The 22,607-nt window shown below is 41.2% G+C and overlaps 2 protein-coding genes across 2 annotated transcripts; both read left to right on the top strand.

Moving 5' to 3' along the window:
• Positions 1-2,305: 2,305 nt before the first annotated feature.
• LOC119745243 lies at positions 2,306-3,331 on the top strand. Its single transcript, XM_038221467.1, has one exon. The coding sequence runs from the start codon at positions 2,306-2,308 to the stop codon at positions 3,329-3,331; it is 1,026 nt and encodes a 341-aa protein (XP_038077395.1).
• A 7,275-nt stretch (positions 3,332-10,606) lies between these two features.
• LOC119745242 (actin-like) lies at positions 10,607-12,609 on the top strand. Its single transcript, XM_038221466.1, has 3 exons — positions 10,607-10,865; positions 11,912-12,176; positions 12,606-12,609. The coding sequence occupies exons 1-3, from the start codon at positions 10,622-10,624 to the stop codon at positions 12,607-12,609; spliced, it is 513 nt and encodes a 170-aa protein (XP_038077394.1). The 5' UTR covers positions 10,607-10,621.
• Positions 12,610-22,607: the final 9,998 nt, after the last annotated feature.

Below are 22,607 nucleotides of genomic sequence, written 5' to 3'. Positions count from 1 at the left end.
GTTGATTGGAAACAATGTCCCCAAGGCGATGGAACCACTTGAAGTCATAAACAGCAAGGACAGTGGCCCCTTTACCTGCCGATCAGTCCTTGGTTGGCAGGTTTATGGGTCAAAGAGAAATTAAGGTCAACAGAGAACCAGCTCCCATAAAGTAACAGTGAAAGCCAAAGCAGACATTGATAATCAGCTGGAGAAGCTTTTCAATCATGACTTCAATGAGAGGATCATAGAAGACAAGCCAGAGAAGTCCAGACAGGATTTACTCTTCACCCAGAAGGTGGAGAACTCCATCAGAATGGTTGGCGACCATTACAAGATTGCACTCCCACGGCCCATCTGCAAAGGAAGTTCCAGAGACAACCAGAATTCCAGAAGGAATATACAGGCTACATGGAGTCCATGCTTAGCACGGGTTACATGGGGAAAGTTCCCGACGGAGAGGCAAGAAGGGATGACGGCAGATTATGGTATTGTGGCGAAACCGACCCCTGACACTATTTGTGGCGGAACCGGTGATTGGCGGAACCCAGGGAAAACTGGTCTTATTTATCCCAGGACTCTAGCCAACTCCTATTATCCCACAAAAAATATTTATTAGCCTAACGAACGGGTGAGCGGCTACCCATACGCAAGGGGGGACAATTAACGAACGGCGGACTAAGCCTAGGGGCTGTTCGTTTGGTGGAAATATACCACCGTTTTGTGATTGAGTAATCAATTGAATGTAATTAGAGCAATATACAAGTAGCCCCAATAGGCCTCAAGGTGAATTCAGGTAACCCTCACGGCAGACCTAGGTAACCCTCACAGTGAACCTGAGTAAACCTCACAGAGACTAGTGATTCCAAAGACGGTTATCGATAGGATTTATTCAAGAATCTCAATCATCAATAGATTATTGTAAATAATTGCAGCTTAACAATATTCTACAATAATGCACAATAACAGCAATTACGAGGCGATGAATATCTCTCATACAGACAGTAACCCTCACTGCTTGTAACAAGGGTCAACTGCACCCTTTGTAGTAAACGTAGCCTTAGGTAACCCTCAAGTGGTCAACTGCACCACATGATAATGAACTTATACAAACATAATCCCTGTCACAGTTCCAATAATTACCCTCGCACAGATTGAGCTATCCCAATAAACCTCACAGAGGAAAGGTAACCCTCAACCCAATTCAGCGTCAAAGCAGGCTGTACTATGTAATCCAAATAACCCTCACATGAACTGAGCGGTCACAATAACCCTCACGGGAAACCAATTACCCTCAGAGTGAGTTATACATGTACAATATAAACCTTACGTGCAATAAACCTCACACAAAACAGGTAACCCTCACAAGTGCTCAGAGCACGGCAGGGAGTAAACTCGTCAGGCTAGCTAGTTCACTGATTACGGCAATGATCGCCTCAGTCATAAACCCCACCGAATGGTGTCCAACCCACGACAAGCAATCTACCACCGAATCACAGTCCCACCAGCCTCTCAACCCAAGTTCTATAACTCCTAGCCCTTTTGTTCTAGCACTAATCAAGACACAATAATCAGCCTTAATTTCACGACTAGTATTCCATCTAAATCTTTGTCCCAAATTATCTTAGACATTCGACACTGAATAACAGACCTTGAGCTACAACTTCACTCAATATATATTAGACAACACTTAGCTCACTGCTAGCTAAACCCAGAGCATCAACTCCCGAACCCAGCCGCACCAGAGCGTCCACCGTCAGAGATGAGCTCCTACTCCCGACCGGGGAGTACGCAACAGCAAAGAAGACCCCAGCAACGGCACCACGACTTGACTCGTCCCTGAACCCCGAAGCTTGGCTTCTTGCGACTTGGCAACAGCACCAGAACGCGTTCCTACTGCATTGACGCCATCTTGCGAACTAACGAGATGATCCCAGGACCCACGCTAAAGCATGCTAATTCGCGCACAGTCTTCCCAATACGCGATACTGATTGGTCAAATGCACGCCATGAATCATTAATCTCCTGATCACGCAGCACAATTTATTGCTGATTGGTCAACGCGCACTTCGGCATTATAAGCACGCACCGGATGTCCTAGATCACGCGCATAAATTATTCCTATGACCTAGACTCCTACACAAGTCTACATATACCTGTACCCCTGTTTCGCCACAGTATCTTCCTCATCATGGTGTCATGCATCCACAGAAAAACAAGATAAGGGTGGAGTATGACTGCACAGCCGACTACAGAGGTGTCTCCCTCAATAAACAGTTGATACACAGCCGTGTTGACTAGGTTCAGGCAGGATCAGGTTGCCCTCATGTCTGACATTGAAGGCATGTTTTCCCAAGTCTTGGTGCCCAGAGACGACAGAGATCTGCTGAGGTTGTTATGGTGGGACAATGGTGACATCAAGAGACCCTTGACAGAGTACCGCATGACAGTACATGTCTTTGGTGCAGTCTCTTCTCCTTCATGTGCAAACTACGCTTTGAAGAAGACAGCAGATGATCATGCAGGATGTGAAGAAATTGCGCACATCATCCATCGCAATTGTTATGTCGTTGATTGTTTGTGCTCAACCCCGACAGTGTCAAAGGCAGGCCAGCTTGTCAAAGGTTTGACTGAAACATGCAGCAAGGGAGGATTCCACCTCACAAAGTGGGTGAGCAACAAGAAGGAAGTCTTAGAGAACATCCCAAAAGATGAAAGAGGCAGAAACTGGAAAGACTTGAACATCGATGGTGAGAAGTTGCCCGTTGAGAGAACGCTTGGCATGATGTGGTCCATTGAAGATGATGAGTTTGGATACAAAATTGAGATGAGAGATAGACCACCGACAAGAAGAGGTATTTTATCTACCGTCAGCTCTGTCTTCGACCCCTTGAAATGTGTCTCACCAGTTGTGCCTCCAGCCAAGCAATTACTGCAAGCAGCATGTCGGATGAAGTTGGGATGGGATGAAGAAATTCCACCAGATCTGAGTAAGAAATGGCAGAATTGGCAGTTGGAACTCCCAAGACTGGCGGAGTTCAAGATGGTAAGATGCCTGAAGCCAGATGGATTTGAAGAACCAAAGTCAGTCACCTTGCACCACTTTGCTGATGCCAGTGAGCTGGGCTATGGCACCATATCTTTCCTGAGATTGGTGAATTATGAAGGTGAAGTCAAGTGTTCATTCCTGATGAGTAAATCACGGGTCGCCCCACTCAAGCAGGTGACAATTCCAAGAATGGAGCTAACAGCAGCGACAGTAGCAGTGAGAGTTGACCATATGATCAGGAAGGAGCTGGAGATCGAAGTAGATGACACCTACTGGACTGATAGCATGTCTGTGCTACGGTAAATCAACAGTAGAACAACCAGATTTAAGACATTCCTCGCCAACAGGTTGGCATTTATCCTTGACGGCTCAAGTCCAACGCAGTGGCGTCACATTGAATCTCAACACTCAATCCTGTTGATGTCTGTTCAAGGGGAAGGAGAGTTGAGCAATTCCTACAGATGGATGACTGGAAGAATGGCCCAGGGTTCTTACTTCAGCCATGATGAGTGGCCCACAACACCAGAGCTTGGTGCAGTTGAAGTGGGAGAAGACTCGGAGGTTAAGAAGAATGTTCATGCCTGCACCATCAAGCCAAGTGAGATGGAGAAACAGAGCCTGGATCGAGTAATCGAGCACTACTCAGACTGGATGCGACTGAAGAAGGCAGTTTGCTGGTTGCTAAGATTCAGAAGATGGTTGATAGGCCAGCCCGAGTCCCAGAAAGCTGAACAAACTCCGCAGGGTGGACTAACTCTGAAAGAACTACAAGCAGCAGAGAAGAAAATCTTGCAACATGTTCAAAGCCAAGCATATGCAGATGAGATCAGAGCCCTTGCCCAGAGTACAGAAGATGATGGAGGGAGCAGACAAAAGATCAAAGGAGTGAAGAAAACCAGTTCCATCTACAGAGTTGACCCAGAGAGCTGTTAAGAGTTTGAGGAAGATTGAGCAGGGCCTCACTGCCAGTTGATGCTAAGCACCCCATCATCCTTCCCAAAGCCAGCCACGTGTCAACCTTGATCATAAGACGCATTCATGAGACATCCGGACATAGTGGAAGGACCATGTTCTTGCAAGTCTTCAACAGAAATATTGGATTTCGGGTGCCAACTCCGCAATCAGAAAAATAGTCGGCAAATGTGTGATGTGCAGACGGTACAGAGCCAAAGTCATGGAGCAGAAGATGGCTGACCTCCCAGCAGACAGGATCAAACCTGATGAGTCCCCCTTCACCAGAGTAGGAATGGACTACTTTGGGCCACTAGAGGTGAAAAGAGGTTGCAGTGTGCTAAAGCGGTATGGTGTGATTTTCACCTGTCCTAGCTTCACGAGCTGTGCACATTGAGAAGGCTGACTCCCTAGACACGGACTCATGCATTGATGCTATCCGGCGATTCATTGATTGCCGGGGAAATGTGACAGAGATGAGATCGGACAATGGCACCAATCTTGTGGGTGCTGAAAGAGAACTTAGAACAGAAATCAATAAGTGGAACCAGGCTCAACTGAACAACAGATTGCTGCAGAGGAACATTCAGTGGACCTTCAATCCACCTGGAGGGTCCCATCACGGTGATGTATGGGAAAGGCAGATAAGAACTGTAAAAAAAATGCTTTTCTTCCTGATGAAGCAGTTTATTTGATGATGTTACGTCTTACAAGGAGCAGTTGAGGCAGGATATATTTGCAGAGTTCAAGCCAAAGTTGCAGTGTATGAATGGAGATTTGATTTGCACATGTTGTGATTTCAAATGAGGTGCGAGCCAAGCGCTGCCTCTACCCTTATGCCTTTGTTTCAAACATGCAAAAAAATTGTGAATGGAACCCTCAAGCCAGCTAGTTGCATTCATGTTCGCGATTCAGGAACAAGGACAAGACATTGACTGTCGCGAAAATCTGTTTCAAGGATCAAGTTTGCAGTGACATTGAACTTTGCAATTGACAGTTGAAATACTTGGAGTGGAACTTCAAAAAACTCTTGAGTCAGTGACACTTGCAGCTTATTTGTAATATAAAGATGAATCATTGTGCTAAGTATATTTTTTTGTGCTCAGCTTTTACACATGTAAAAATGTTTGTATGATCACAAGTCATTAATTGAGAACAGAGCTCTTGTATTGATTGATTTGGAATATGTAAGTTAGAAACTGAATGTTAATGAGTGTTCATATTTTGATTCAGTACATTGGTTATACAATTTGACCCCCAAAAAACAGTTGGCAGTAGGTGTGAGGTTAACGCTAAAGATTGTTCAGGTGACCAGTCTAATAATTCAGAAGCTCAGTTTTGCCAGATGTCAAGTGTATTTATTTTTTGCAACATTGCCATAAAATGTACAAGTTGAGTATGAGATGTGGACTGTTAAAGTATTTTGAATCTACATGTACTTCTAACAGGATTAATTGTACAGTGGAATTGTTTGCTAGTATACAATGTACATAAACAAGCTGATTCTTCATGTGATTTCAGTTTGAACAAGTGTAAACTAAAGATTCGGTATTAATTGTTCTTGCTACATAGAATACGCATGGATTTGTCCAGTGTATGTAATTCTCAATCTCGAGCAAATTTTGATGATCATTGAAGGCATTGTGCATTTTATGAAAACAATAATGTAAATAGGATGAATTTGATTCGTTATCACTGTTGTTTAAAAATGCAAGAGGCAGATTTCAGTATGTCTTTTTGTTTTGGACTCATTGTAGTACTCTAGACGGTTGAATAATTGAATAGAATATTTGCTAGTGTGATATTCTTACAGTGTTAAGTTATACAGTGTCTAGTAGAAATGGAGGTTATGCAAATGCATATAAGTTAAGGTTAGTTGAGTGGTCGGTTACAACCCGACCACTCTTTGGAGTTGTTATGATTAATTGAGTGGTCAGGCACAACCCGACCACTGTCTAGAATTGTTCTCAAAAATCTTCTTTGTTTGGTTCTTTTTTTTTCCGGATAATAATTCTCCGCGGGTTTTCTGCTAAACGGTTTATGGTATGAAGTTGTAACTTTCAACATATATCGACCCTGATCCCGAGTGGTACATATTACTCTGACGGCATGATGACGACATCGGGTGTCAAATTACAAGCGATTTTAGCTGAAAAAGTGACCAATTACTTTCACCTATAACTCTTGAACCGAATTATCGATAGTGTTTGTGTTCAGTAATCAGATAGACCATGAATTTATAAACATTTTCTGTCATGTGCGTGGACTCGCTTGACCTTTACTTCCGGGTCTACCGGAAGGTCAAAGTTAGGTGAATTCAAAATGAAGACTTAAGCCTCATATCAAAACAAAGCAGAATTGTTTCCAAACAGTTTACGGTATGATCTAGAAACCTAGTGTAAACTTGCACCATGTTACGAAGATGTTATAGATTTTGTTACGTTATCATGATGTCATTAGGTATCAAATTACTAGCGATTTTAGGGCAACTTCTGACAAATTAGTTTGCGCTACATGTATATCTTTTGAACCAAATAGAGTATCGTGTTCGGTTTTTCGTGAGGTTGTAGACTGTGCCTTGAGAAACATTTTTTTGTCCCCGTACACAAAAACCACTTGACCATCACTTCCGGTGTTGCCGGAAGTGCAATGAAAACCTAATATAATTCAAAAGCGGAAGCATTTTACTACCGACATATATATTATGCAAGTGTTTAGTGAGAAATGTAAGTCACAAAAAAATAGTGTGATGACGCCAGTTATGAGTTGTTACGATTAATTGAGTGGTCGGGCACAACCCGACCACTCTCTGTTTTTGTTCTGATAAATCTTCTTTTTTTTCCCGGACAATACTTCTCCACGGCTTTTCTCCTAAACCGTTCCTCATATGAACTTGTAACTTTCAATATATATCGACCCTCATCCCTAGTGGTGCATATTACTCTGACGTCATGATGACGTCATCGGGTGTCAAATTACAAGCGATTTCAGCTGAAAAAGTGATCAATTACTTTCACCTATAACTCTTAAACAAAATAATCAATGATGTTTGTATTTCATAATCGGATAGACCATGAATCGATAAACATTTTTTGTCGTGTACGTGAACTCGCTTGACCTTCACTTCCGGGTCTACCGGAAGGTCAAAGTTGGGTGAATTTAAAATGAAGACTTAAGCCTGAAATCAAAACAAAGCAGAATTTCTTCCGAACGGCTTACGGTATGACCCAGAAACCTAATGTGAACTTGTACCATGTAACGAAGATGTTGTAAATTTTGTTGCGTCATCATGACGCCATCAGGTATCAAATTACAAGCGATTTAAGGGCAACTTTTGACAACATAGTTTGCGTTATATCTTTTAAACTAAATAGAGTATCGTGTTTGTTTTTTCGTGAGGTTGTAGACTATGCCGTGAGAAACATTTCGTGTTCCCGGACACAAAACCACATGACCTTCACTTCTGGTGTTACCGGAAGTGCAATAAAAACCGAACATAACTCAAAAGCAGAAGCATTTTACTACACACATCAAATTAGGAAAGTGTTTAGTGAGGAATGTCAGACAAATGAAACAGTGTGATGACGTCATCTTTCGAAAGGGCGCCCCCTAGCGGCACATAAAATAGTGTGAGCTTTCTTTAATTTGACAACCATTCATTCAAATTTTACCACATCGCCCCTTGATATTCTTTGATTAACCACATATAACTTGGCAAGGTTTCAAATTCATGACGTCATCAGACCAGAAGTTACTTCTATGAGAATTTGAAAACAATCATATTTTAAATGTAATTCTTTCAATTGATCCATGTCGATCTTAGCCCAAAAAAGATATCCATAATACAATGTTCACCTTTGCTTCCAAATACTGTTTCATCATCAAACCGGAAGGTGGGTGTTATGAATACATACGTTATTTTACTTTACAATGAACATCTCTTTCCGTTTTTGAATAGTGACGTCATCAACCAAGAAATAACTTGCATACATGTGTACATAGAATGCTTACTCAAATTGATCACACCATTAAAGATGTATTTTTTTACTTGAAGATAAAAATAATTGATTTTACTGGAAATGATTTATTTCGAAATCCTTTGTTCTTACATAAAAATATTCATAACTTAAAGGAAACATGCAGTGGAAATTCAGCTCATCTTGTTTTCATGCACATTACTATGTGTTGCAACAATACATACAAGATCTTAATACTTGTTTTCATTGGAAGTGACAAGAAAGTGGTAGTTTTTCAATTATTAGTAAATCCTTTCATCAATATATAAGAGGGCGCTATTTTGCTTTTGTCACACAAGGTACTCCTTGCCACAGGTGTGTTATGAACAGTACAAATTAGTCCTTCAAAATTACCCACACAAATTTTTTTTGAAGAAATATTTGCCACTACGATTGTCCAAATAAGCTGTTTTACATGATAAACAATAAAAAGTGGAATTTACTCCAAGAAAATAAAGAAAACTTTGCCATAAATTTGTATACACAAAGCTATGGAGACACTACGGTTCTGCCTTGAATGACATCACGCTTTGGCTCATGAATATGGAAATTTTCATTAGCATAAAAGCTTAAATGTTGAAATTTCTCTCTTTTACTGTTACAAAGGAGGTCGAAACTTCAAAGTTACATGGCAAGAAAGCTGTTTAAATGTATTTAAGTCATATAAATCCTACTACATGTTCCCGTTAACTGGACAGTGTTTCATAAAATAGTTGTCTACCCGACCACTCTGCGTTTGTAACAACAAACGGAAACTCTAGTTGAGTGGTCGGGCACAACCCGACCACTCTTTGAATCTGTTAGAATTAATCTTTCTTTCTTTCTTTTCAGTACAGCACGTTTCCGCGGGTTTTCTCCTAAACGGTTTATGATATGAACTTGTAACTTTCAATATAAATCGACCCTCATCCCAAGTGGTGCATATTACTCTTACGTTATTATGACGTCATCGGGTGTCAAATTACAAGCGATTTTGGCTGAAAAAGTGACAAATTACGTTCATTGATAACTCTTGAAAAAAGTAATCAATGATGTTTGTATTCTGTAATCAGATAGACCATTAAAGCTATAGTCCATCATTTGCAGCCATCCGTAAAGTAACTGGCGTAATTACTGTTGAAAAACAAACTTGGTTGAAAGATAGTAAGGGAACTAAACTCCCTGTGAAATTATTCTTTCTGGGAAGCTGTCATTTTGAAGTAATCAACGAAAGAAGGCATTTACAACGGTGATTCTTAAGAAGCACCGTAGGAAAATTTAAATTAGTAGTTCGTTTTGTTATTCAGCGCAGTGCGCACAAGTATTGGAACGACGCACACGCTCGCGCAGTTGTTATAATTCGTCGGATCAGTGCGCGACGCCGCGTATAGCTGCAATTCAAAACAATTCAAAACATGATTCAGTAACTTTTGATTTGAAATTGAGATCTTAGAATGCTGCTTTTCTCGGAATGTACAGCTGAAGCTTAGCTGAAACTTCATCAGGTTAGTTGCTCAGTATCCTTCATTAGATTTTGAACACTTTTGTTGCTTCAAACGAACAAAATGCACTAATTACAAATGATGGACTATAGCTTTAATTGATAAACATTTTTTGTCGGGTACGTAAACTCGCTTGACCTTTACTTCCGGGTCTACCGGGAGGTCAAAGTTAGGTGAATTCAAAATGAATACGTCAGCCTGAAATCAAAACAAAGCAAAATTTCTTCCGAACGGTTTACGGTACAATCACAAAAACTTATACGAACTTGTACCATGTTAGGAAGATGTAATACATTTTGTTACGTCATCATGATATCATCAGGTATTAAATTACATGTACAAGCGATTTAAGGGCAAATTTTGACAAAACAGTTTGTGCTATATCTTTTGAACTAAATAGAGTATCGTGTTCGTTTTTTTGTGAGGTTGTAGACTATGCCGTGAGAAACATTTCTTGTTTCCGGACACAAAACCGCTTGACCTTTACTTCCGGTGTTACCGGAAGTGCAATGAAAACTGAATATAACGCCAAAGCGGAAGCATTTTACTACAGACATATATAGTGTTGCGTTCCCGCAAATTGCGCAGTTCACTTCCTTCCCAACCAATCCATCCATTCCACTCAGTGCACAGCGTAATGCTTGCAGCGATCCTGTGTGCCCTCACACAGGTCAAAGCTTTACCACAAAGTCTTAGACACAGGCACAAGTGTGCAGCACGTTGTACAGTACGCTATTGTATAGCGCGCAATGCACATGTAGTTACTTTCGTGACATTACTTCGCATTTTGGCTTCATGACCTTTGAAAATACGGTAATGCGGAAAATGAATTTTGCAGCCTCAAAATTACTTACTCCCCAAGTCCTTTTATCCCACAAAGTATAAAATATTTCAATGTTTTACAGCATGAACACTTATATGAAGTATTTACATGAAATGACTCTTAAAAATGCAGTACCTGTCTGGGCGTGGTATCCATACACAAAATTTATAAGAGTTGAAATGTGATTAACTCTTGCAAATTTCCATTTGTTGGACTTGATGGAGTTGCCCTTTAAGAAAAAAAGTTCATTAAAAAAAAGAAGATTTTATCACCAAGAATAATTACCGATCAAATTTTTCTCCCTGTCTTTTGTCTGTAGATAATGTTTGAGACATTTAACACACCAGCTATGTATGTTGGAATTCAAGCAGTGCTGTCTCTCTATGCATCTGGACGTACTACTGGTATTGTCTTAGATTCTGGTGATGGCGTTTCTCACACAGTACCAATCTACGAGGGCTATGCTTTACCTCATGCTATCTTGAGGCTTGATCTTGCTGGCCGAGACCTTACAGATTACCTGATGAAGATCTTGACTGAGCGAGGCTACTCTTTCACAACAACAGGTCAGTTCACATGTTATTGAAACTCCAGGGATATAGTCAATACCATACAAACATTGAATGCTTCAAATGGTGTAGTAAAAATAACTTCCTGAGGTGATCCATTAACGTTGTTTTCCCATAGACTCTACCCAATTGTTAAGTTTGAAAAAAACAAAAACACACTTAGGCCCCCAACAATTGGAATGTCATTGGCAGCTATTGAGCTGAGTGAGGACTAAAGATCACACACACATTCAAATACAAATGGGACTAAATCATTTGAGTCAAGACCGAAACAATTTGGGTTTTTTTTAATATGAGGAACAAGTTCACTCTCTTTTTCAGAAATATTGAGGGCGATTTTTGTCTGTTTTCCTTTGCAAAATTACATGCATTCTTGGAGGTGAGAAATGTTGTGTTTCATTGTATTTAATGGGTATTCATCAGTTCGACGCGGGTTTTTGTTTTTCCTACTCTTTTTTTTTCTTCAAATGTCGGCTGATGTTGCAGGTGACGCTCTGATCCCCTTAAAACTCTCACAAATATCCTTCAGAGTGGATCTTTAGGTGACCTCGGTAAGGTCATAAGGCTTGAGAATTCTGCACCTACTTATGATCTCCACCGACATGAACATTCTTCGAGAAATTTTAATAGTCAAGACAAAAATCAGAGAAAACAGTAGTAACGTTAGACCATACAGCAACATCGACATGATTAAAAATGTGCAGCAGCAGGATTCCAGTCAAACCAGTGGGCTTGAAAAAAGAAACTTTTTAATTTTGCCGATGTGCACATCTATGGCAACGTGCGCAGACCAGAAACCGGAGACTTTTTTTTTTGGCCTGACATGTACTTTTTCCCTATGTTATTTATATGAAATAGAGCGAGCCACATATTTTTGAAAATATTGTTTTCCTAATTAGTAGCTTTCTTTTTGGCTCGCCCTTTAGATAGCTCATTGAAATAACTTTTCATTGTGGACATTTTGTCCACATCGCTTTGGATTTAACGTTGCTTTTATAAGAGTTTACTTAAGAGTTGTTCCGATTCCTTTTGTCATATTGCAGCCGAGAGAGAAATAGTTCGAGATGTCAAGGAGAAGCTGTGTTTTGTTGCTTTAGACTTTGAACAGGAGATGGCCACAGCAGCATCTAGCTCAGCTCTTGAGAAGAGCTATGAGCTTCCTGATGGTCAGGTTATTACCATTGGAAATGAGAGATTCAGATGTCCAGAGGTCATGTTCCAACCAGCTTTCATTGGTAATACCATTTCTAAGTGGTTCTTTTTTGTGTGTTTTATTGGCTGTTTTGGCAAATATGCCGAAACAGCCTTTGTTTTCGTTAAGATTTTTTATTTATTAATTTTTTTTCCTTCCCTTTTCTTTTTGTTCTAACCCAAATCCCATAGACTTTCTACACGGTATATTAACCACTCCACTTTTGACCTAAAACAAACTCGTATTCTGATAAAACTTACAATATATAACAACCCCATAAGTGAGCTTGTGTCCCGAAGAGTGACGTCATGATTACGTCATCATGGGTCACGTGACGTCATCCTAAACATGCAAACTTTAAGACCCTATATCTAAAGAACTGTAAGTCCGATTGGGTTGAAACTCGGTATGTAGGTTGACCAGGATGTGTTACAGGTAAAAATTGAGTTGACCTGGTCATCATGACGTCACCGTGTCATTTTATATTGTTTTTTTTGAAGTTTTGGACCTTTAATTCAAAATTCTTTTTGTATTATGTTTGCTAGGTAACAGGTATATTCACAAAATTGTAACAATTGTGTGATGTCATTATGACGTCATCAAAAACGCTATTTTTTGAAACATGTAAAAAAGTAAAACTGCTGCAAACTGCTTACTGACTGGATGGACCTGAAATATATAAATCTTAAAATTAATGTGGCCTGACGTTGCGAACTTAGCAAGTTCTTCTTCAGAGGCTAAAACAGAAATGACAGAGGTACATACATTAACATGGGGGTGCACACAAACATGCAGGGCTGAAAGAAGAAACACAAAAGGAGGATTAAGTGGGAGAGGTGTAGAAAGATGCAGGGGAGGGTGGATGAGAGAACAAAGAAACAGAGGGAGATGGCAAACCACAAGGGGTCTGGTGTGAACAGGGGAGGGACCAGAAAGGGGAAGGATCAAAGGTCACAGGGAGTGGGAACGGACAAAAGAGTGTGAGAGTGAAGGGATGATGCGGGGGGGGGGGGGGGGGGGGGGGGGGGGGAACAGTATTGAGGTGGAAAGGGATGAAAGATGGGGGAAGATGGGTAAACACAAACAAGGAAGACCAGATGGATTATCTGTAACAGAAGACAATGGAGGAAAAAAAGGATTAATCATTTCCAAGTTGGATGTTGAGACCAAGTGGTTGAATAGTTCGAAGACGATTCATCCACACTTTCTCTCTGCTGAGGCGAACTGAGTCCTTGCGATGGCCAAGAGATTCAATGCCCTGCAAAATCATATCAGAAATGGAGTGGTTAGGCAGGTTGAAGTGATGACCAACAGGGGTGTCTAGTTTCTTGGTGTTGACCGTTGACCGGTGGGCATAGAAACGCTTCTTGAGCGTATTCTTAGTCTCACCTACATACTGCACTCCACAGACCCTGCAAGAAATGAGATATATGACATTAGAGGTGTTACAAGTGATGTTACCAATGGTTCTGTGGGTAGTGACAGAAGAGTAGCCAGAAAAGGAGTCAGACTCCTTGATATGAATCTGGCAGACAACACATCTGAAACTGCACTTGAAAGTACCATGCTGGGTGGGAGGGGATGCATCTAAGGATGGGACTTCAGCTCGAACAATCATAAAAATGTTGAAGTTTTTGGTTCTAGTTAACTTGGGGAAAAAAATTAAATGCAGTTGTCATGTATCATCTTTATAACTTCAGTTAGGTTCATATCATTGCAGTATATTTTATGATTTTATTGAGGAATTTTAATTCAAGGAAATGTTTAAGTTTGTAATTGTTACATGTACATGTATACTGGTATAACATGTACGTGTGTGTATACCGGTATAACATGTACATGTACACTATGGATTTTGGGGATGTGCATGAGCTTCTGGTTTGATCTTTTAGTTTATGGGGTTGGAGTAAGGATGGGGTAGGGGAGGGTGGGGTGGGGTGGGTTGGGGGGGGGGGGGATTGGGGGATAGGGTTGGAGTTAGGGTTTGTGTGAGTAGGATGAGTAGGGGAGCTAGGATGGGTGGGGCGGGGTGGGTTGGGGTGGGGAGAGGGTTTGGAATACTGGGTTTGGGTGGGGTGGGGATTTGTAGGGGTGGGGTGGGAACAGGTAGGGAGAGACAGGTAGGGAGAGGATGGGCATGGATGTAGGGGTTGGGTTAGGAGGGGGTTGGGCAGGGGGCGGGATATAGGATCGGAGTAGGGGTTGGGTTGGGGATGTGTAGGGATGGGTAGGGATGGGTTGTTGTAGGTGTTGGATAAGGGGAGGGGGCAGTATAGGGATCAGAGTAGGGGTTACATAGGGTCAGGTGGGGATGTATGGGTGGGGAATCGGGTGGGCGGGATATTGGAATTCGAGTAAGGGTTAGGGTGGGGATGTGTAGGGGTGGGTAAGGACAGATAGGGGAAGATAGGGTAGGTGGGTGTAGGGGGTTGGGGTAGGGGAGGGTACGGGTCAGGGGAGGGGGAAGGAGATAGGGATTGGAGTTTGGGTGGGGTTGGGATGTGTAGGTGATAGGGTGGGGATGGTTAGGGGAGGATGGAATGGGTGTGGGTAGGGGGTTGGGAGGGGGAGGGGGCGGGTTGGGGATGGGGTAAGGTTTTGGGATGGGGTAAGGTTTGGGGGAGGTGGTGATGGTGCTGTGTCTACATGTACATGCATACCCATTCTTGTTATGCATTTGTGGCGACTACACAAGAGTTTTCCCATGGTAATACAAGTACGGGGACCAGAAGACACTGTTGGGGCTGCAAAAATCCACAACTGGGTCCTAATTACCCTAACAATGAAAAACTCCCCCATAATTCAGTGACGGCTAACCTATATACATATGTATTTATTAGGTAATCTGTTAACTTTTTATGTTGACATTTAAAAACTGACCCCTACACCTAGGCACATCAACAAGAATCCTGATCCCCTTCCATCATGCCCATCCCCAACCCTACCTTCAGCCTCCCTTCCTGCCTTGGACAGCGAGCCATGGCGGCTTCGCCGTTCTAGTTAAAATGCGGAAAAGCCTGTGTCCTGTTCATCGAACAGGCATAGGTCTAGTTTTTCTTACTTTTTCTTCTTGTTCTAACCCAAATCCCATAGACTTTGTACATGTTTTATTGACCGCGGCACTTTGGACCTAAAACAAACTCGTATTCTAATGAAACTTAATAAATGTAAAGACCCCATATTAAGTTTGTGTCCTGAAGAGTGACGTTATGATTACGTCATCATGGGTCATGTGATGTCATCTTATATGTGCAAACTTTAAGACCCTATATCTAAAGAACTGTAAGTCGGATTGGGTTGAAACTTGGTATGTAGGAAGACCGGGATGTGTTATAGGTAAAAATTGAAGTGACGTCATCATGACGTCATCGTGTGATTTTATATCGATTTTTGAAGTTTTGGACCTTTAAGCCATATCTCACAAACGCAATATGTTAAATTCAAAATTCATTTTGTATTAGGTTTGTTAGGCAATACGTATATATACATACACATTTTTTAAAATGTCTGACGTCATGATGACGTCATAAAAAATGCGCTTTTTTGAAACACATTTAAGGGAATGTTCGATCGTCATGAAACTTTAGTACACAAAATCTTGACTGACGTCACGATGACATCATCGGTAGATTTTTAACAATTTTTAAAAATATTTACAATTTTATTCTGCTTACAAAATTTAAACACTTTTATTCATCCGATTGGTTTCAACATCAGGGCTCGGTCATACTGTACTTTCAATGAAAGACATCTCTTGGATTGATGTTGAAACTTCCGGTAAACTTTTGAGACCATTTTTACCCAAATGTGTGACAAACATGCTCCTTTGAAACAAATTAAAATTCCTAACAGGATTCCTAACTGGTTCAACGTTGAGTACCTTGTTCTTAGAAAAGAACTGGAACAAACTAAAATTCATGCTCAAACCACCAAATCTCAAATTGATTGGGATGCTTTTCGTCATTTGAAAAAACAGGATCAATAACTTAGCCAAAAAGTTAAAAATTAATGTTCGCAAGGTCAGGCCACATTAATTTTTAGATTTATATATTTCAGGTCCATCCAGTCAGTAAGCAGTTTGCAGCAGTCTTACTTTTTTTCAAAAAGTTAAAGCGTGAATTCTATGAATCGTCTATTAATGATGCCATAAACTTCGTACACAAGCGCGGAAGTGGCGTCAGGTTGCAACATTTTTCCCTGGCGTGTTTAGCATGTGTATCGCCACACCCGTACAACCAAGCCATTTTGTGTGTATAGGCTCCTTACGACAAAATGGATAGTTCAGACGATGATTTCTTTCTGACTAAAACTAGTTTTTGCAGTGACGGCGGCGAATGTGACAGTGAAGATGCATTGGTAATTTTCGGAAAACAAATTTTCACGCAGACGGTCCTATTCAGGCTCATTATGGAGAACAGTTGTCCGACGTGTTCAAAGTGTGGATTTGTAATTCTGAATCCACACTTTCATAAAGATTCGTCGGTCTGAATCCACACTTTGTGACCAGTGTAAGAGATTCGTAGATCCGAATCCACACCTTAACAATAGTGTGACGTCATAGCAATGGTTTAAAATGGGGCAAACTGCTTGGCCTCTCGTTTTGGTTGCTTGAGAACTGCTCATGCAGACAATTTATGCGCAGGATTCAACATTATACATGTAGTCCTCTCAGGTTGAACGCAGAGTTTTTATGCAGTGCATGTGTGCTCTTGATTTTTTTCAGTGCAATTGTTTTGGGTGTGTGTATCTGTATATTGTTTGTTTTTACTGGCTGGTCCGTGATTATTTTTTATATATTTTAAGTGTTTTTATGTACTCTGCATTTTACTGTTTACTGTCTTTAGTGTTTTCTGTAATTGTAATTTTAAATGAATTGTTCTGTATAATTGCTGGGCACCTCTGGAAAAGTAGCTACGCCCTATAGCCCGCTATCTCCAGACACCCGGCACTCAACACTGAAAACAGCTGAGCCCCAAAACTAGACACACAACCAGCTAGTCTCTCACCGAACAATGATCACCACTGTAACAATCAGTCCCAAACAACAAAACAGCGCGCGCTCACCCAGGCACGCAATATATACCAGGTACGTGTAGACGCTAAGTCACGTTTACGAACCACGTGCATGTACTAACCCTATGGTGCGCTAAACCTATGGGAATTGTTAACCAATCACGCATGTCCAGCAACTTACGGAGCTCGTAAGCTCCACCCAGTCACTGCACACAAGTGATTAAGCGTTAGTGCTATGATATGACGTCACAAATAAACAGTTTCCGCCACAAAAGCCTGAGCATGGCAGAAAATGTCCCCATACTCTAAAGCCATAATACAAAAATAAAAGGAAAGTGTGAGCATCTTAACTTCTTCTAAATAATTCAATATAAAACTTAAAGCTTAACTTAATCTTTAAAATTCATAAGAAAACATAAGGCTTAACTTCTTCTTTAAATTACAATGTAAAACTTAAGGGGGAGCCCTGATATCAAAGTTCATTAAATATTCACAAAATATAACATGTACTTTACTTACATGTACTTTACATGTACAAGTGCTTCACATGTGCAAAATATAACATGTACTTTATCTACATGTACATGTACCTTACATTTACCAGTGCTGCACATGTGCAAGAACACCAAATCCCAGCTCATTAATTATTCACAAGATTTTTGTGCATGGTACAAGGTGTCGAAAATCCATGTACCTGTACAACTTCCCCAAAATTTTGCTAATTAAATATTCACAAGAAATTTAAGGAAAAACTATACTCTTCTAGATCATATTTAGTTCATTAAATATTCACAAGGAATTTAGGGGAAAATTTGCACTGATTTTAAGGGCAGAAATTTGAGGATAATCTTAGACTGGTGGAATGTACACTAAATTTGATGGCAAGATATTCGCAAATCCAATTTTACATGATTTAACAGGATAAATTTTACAGAACCTAAACCAAGATTTTTTTCCAATTAAATTTAAACTTTTTTTTTTCTTTATCGACAATAAACTTTTACAACAAACATTTTTAGAAAAACTTTTTAGAAAACTTTTAAGAAAACATTTTAGAACTTGAATATTAGAACTGTTTAAAACTATGTAAAACTGTAGACAATTAGTTCAATACACAAAAAAATTAAACTGGAACGCGTCGTTCACTGGAGTCGAGGGATGCCCGTTCTCATCAGCGGACACTTGCCTGTAGCTCATCCGGTAGTTCTCTTTGGAGACAATGATGTTGCCACACGGCCATGTCTGAGATGATGACTGGACCCGCACAGTTGCCGTCCTTATCCTTTTTCGGGGGGGGGGGGGGGGAATGTCTTTCTGGAATGGGGTACTTTGGGGCCTAGTTGGGATGCTCATGCCACCTCTTCCAGTGGGGGGATGGATGGAGGATGTGGGGGATGAATCAGGGGAGGCTGGAGCCTCTTCCCTTAGACGACCTCAAAAACACATCTCAACAATAACCATTGTCCGTGACGGGCAATGGCCCGAGCAAGTCTCTTGCTACTCGTTCCTTCGGAACACGAACTCGATAGTACCGTAGGGACGCAACCTTCTTTTTAGCAGCGGACTTTCTCCTGGCACAGATATTGCAGCCTCGGAGAAATGACTGCACGTCCGCAGACATGCCTGGCCAGAAGTACCTGGCTTTGACTTTGGCCAGAGTTTTGTTGACCCCCAAATGACCACTAAGTTACCCACCGTGCAATTCTGACAGACTTTCCTCTCTAAACTTCAGTGGCAACACCAACAGCCTCCGGATGGACTTGACCTTGACCTTTAATCTGACCCGACAAAGACTTCACCAATTCAGCCACAGAGTCCAAAGTTTTGGCCTGCTTATTGAGACCACCTCGCAGCCTGCTCCTCGCTCCACATATTGACCTCACGACACGACTCAAAATGGCGGAAGTACTCCTTCCAGAGCACCTTTCCGCTGTACCAATCAGGGGTTATGTTTGGCTTGCGGTTTGGTCGCTCCAAACTCTCCATCTGACCCACATCACCATGGACTCGTGCCTCTCTTTTCAGTGGCCACGGACCCACTGACGAGATGTCAACTCGAGCTGAACTGTTGTTCTTTGCCTCGACTGGTCGAGTCGCAAAACTTAACAATTCGCTCTTCACCTGTGTAGGGGTTACCATCCCCATGTCACCAACGAACGGGTTGGTACTCGCCAAACCCCGTTCCACGCCACCTTCAGGGATAAACAACATCAGATCATCCTTTTGATCATATGTCTCCCTGGCAACAGGCGTCGACTGCGCTCGAGGGAATATCCCTGAGCTCTGTCCTTTCTGAGGTGTACTTTCCATGAAAGTCACCTCCCTCCCCACTTTAGGGGCTGACTCAGGCACCACATTTGCGCCTGAAACTCTCTCTGTTGCTCCAGAGACATACCCGGAAGTCTCTTTGGGCAACCTGAGCTCAACATCGGAATCAATCCGATGGCGCACACGCCGATTCGCAGCTGGCGTGCCCATGTTTCCTTTCTTTTGGGAAACACCCGACTGCGACTCCATGGCAGCCTTCAACTTCTTTACAATGAGGTCATTTTTCCACTGCAGAAATTGGGCTTCCATACGCAGTCTTTGCACCTCGGCCTCAGCACTTGAGGTGCCCACTCGACCCTTCGAGCCTTCGCTCATGATTCTACAACAACCACAAAAATAACCACAGAAATCAACAACAATAATTCAACAATTGTGCAATTCAATTATTCAACAGAGAAATCAACTTAATCATTTACAATCATCCCACTTCTGACACCATTTGTGGCGGGAACCCCCCGGGCCAACCTAAGTCTGTTAGGATAAGTCTGACTCCTAGTGGTGTGAAAACAATCCTCCCAAACCAAGGCTCTTCCCTAGACGAGAGATCACTCAAGATGAAATCATCGTAGGGCATGTGACATCATGTGATAAACTTTATTTTTGGAAATATTCTAAGCATTGTGAACAACCTTTAACTGTATTAAACACTCTAAAAAGTGACTGCAAAGGACAAACATAGCATAAACATTTAAAAAATGCGAAAAAGCCCTATGTTAATTCTGTTTGAACAGACATAGCTCTAGTTGTTCTGATTTTTTTTCTTTCTTCTTTTTGCTCCACAAATCCCATAGACTCTGTACACGATTGTAGTACACGCCACTTTTGGCATTTATCTTTGTCCTACATTATTCAAATCATATGCATTGTCCTTATAGCAAAGCTGTGTCCCGAAGAGTGACGTTATGATTACATCATCATGGGTCATGTGACGTTATCACAAACGTGCATATTTTGAAGTGCTATATCTACAGAACTGTCATTCCGATTGGGTTTGAAACTCGGTATGTAGGTAGACCGGGATGTACTTTAGGTAAAAATTGAGGTGTGATTGGCTGTTTCGGCAACCAGCCGAAACAGCCTTTGTTTTCGTTAAAGGTTTTTCTTGGCTGTTTCGGCAACTGGCCGAAACAGCCTTTGTTTTCGTTAAAGTTTTTGTTCTTTTCTTTTTTTTCTTCTTTTTTAGCCATTCCCCATAGCATTTGTACACGTTTTCATAGTGGAAGGCACTTTGGGCACTAAAATCAATCCGATTGACTTTATACTCGGCACTTAGACCAGCATCTGAAGATGTGTATAAAGCACGACAGGTAGCTTTTCATTGTAATGATATGGTCTCCTGGAGAAGATTGCGGACAAAGATTATAGCAGGTATAGCCGTGGCAAAGAAACAGTATTATGCCACTCGGGTTGCAAAACTCACACAGAGTAAACCATCGGCTTGGTTTCACCGAATTCGCATGCTTACTGGTAATGACAAAGACCATTCGTCAGTGTATATTCCAGGAGTTGATCCAGATAATGCGTTCATGATAGCATCTACTATTAATGAACATTTTGTATCAGTTGCATCAGATATGGATTGTGTTGACCTTAGTAGACTCCCAGCATATTTACCCTCTTCCCAACCTTGCCCGTATTTGTATCCATGGGATGTTTATAAGTCGCTCCAAACTATTAAACTCATGTCTACAGCTGGAGGGCCTGACAATATTACAGCACGGTTAATTAATCATTTTGCCATCAAACTCGCTACTCCCCTTACTCATATTTTGAATAAATGCTTCCAACAAGGAAGAGTGCCCAATGCTTGGAAACGAGCTATTGTGATACCCATACCCAAGTCCAGCCCACCCTCTGTTGACAAGTTAAGACCGATATCTCTGACTAACCACTTCGCAAAGGTTGCGGAGGGATTTATTGCAAAGTGGTTGTTGGAGGACATTGGCCCCAGGTTGGATCCTGCCCAGTTTGGAAATCGCAAAAATTTCTCCACAAATCATTATTTGATCAATATGCTTCACCTTTTGTGTTGAAATGCTGATAAATCAAGATCGGTTGCTACTGTGACTACCACAGATTTTTCAAAAGCATGTGATAGGATTAATCACACAATAGTGTTGAATAAGTTAATCCATTTGGAAGTGCGCCCTTCTATCATTCCATGGATAGCTGACTTCTTAACCGCTAGAGAACAGTGTGTTCGTTACCACTCAATATGTTCCAGTTGGTTGACCTTAAATGCCGGAGTCCCTCAGGGAACCAAACTTGGCCCTATTTTATTTTTAGTTATGATTAATGATGTCAGACTTGAGGGTGATAACCTGGCCGTGTTCAAATATGTTGATGATTTATCGATTGTTGAGTGTAGACCATCTTCGCAGAATTCTTGCTTGCAGGACGCCATCGACAGCCTAACAAATTGGTCTATGCAAAACAGCATGAAATTAAATCCTTAAGTAAGTGCTTTCAAATGAATGTTCATTTCTCTAGAAATAGCCCTGTAATGCCTGTTATTTCTGTTGATGCTTATGAACTCTGCATTACATCACATATCAAGGTTTTGGGGGTTAATATCAAAAGTGATCTCAAATGGGACAAAAAGGTGGACAGCATTGTCAAACGTGCTAATGGTAAAATCCACATGTTAAAGGGAATATACAACATTGCAAACATCGAAAAATAAAACTACCACGTTTTTATGAAATACCTTACTAGGATGTTGGTAAATGACAGTCTAAAGCATCCTGTAAAATTATGGCACCTGGTGTGAAGTCAATATAAACAATAGTCTTTCCTATGAAACAAGAAGTCTGGACTCTAGAACCTCTCATAGCCTGGCACTTGCCTCTGATAACGAAATAAAAGGGGTTTGTTATGTTGGGAGACATAAACAAAGGCTAGCCTAGTCCTCAGCTTCTACTGACCAGCCCCCAGGGCATGGAGTTCATTACCCTACCATATGGCTAAAGGAATGTCCACCCAGGGCTCGGACCATGCTGTCTGAGTATATCCTTCACTGTACAGTGAAAAGGCACTGTCTCAGAAAACTAAAATATAAAGGCGACTTTTCTCCCTAAAAAATACTATACAGGTTGGAAAAGTCAAATCAAACTACAATGTCAATCACATCTATGAAGTATGAACTTTCATTAACTCTAGCTACTTGATCACAGTTGACTTCAGTAAAACGAAAAATAAAGAAAAAC

This window comes from Patiria miniata, unplaced genomic scaffold (assembly GCF_015706575.1).
Source record: "Patiria miniata isolate m_02_andy unplaced genomic scaffold, ASM1570657v1 HiC_scaffold_7, whole genome shotgun sequence".
NCBI classification, from domain to species: domain Eukaryota; kingdom Metazoa; phylum Echinodermata; class Asteroidea; order Valvatida; family Asterinidae; genus Patiria; species Patiria miniata.
The sequence above is the reverse complement of the archived record's forward strand: the minus strand, read 5'-3'. Positions and strand labels throughout refer to the sequence as shown.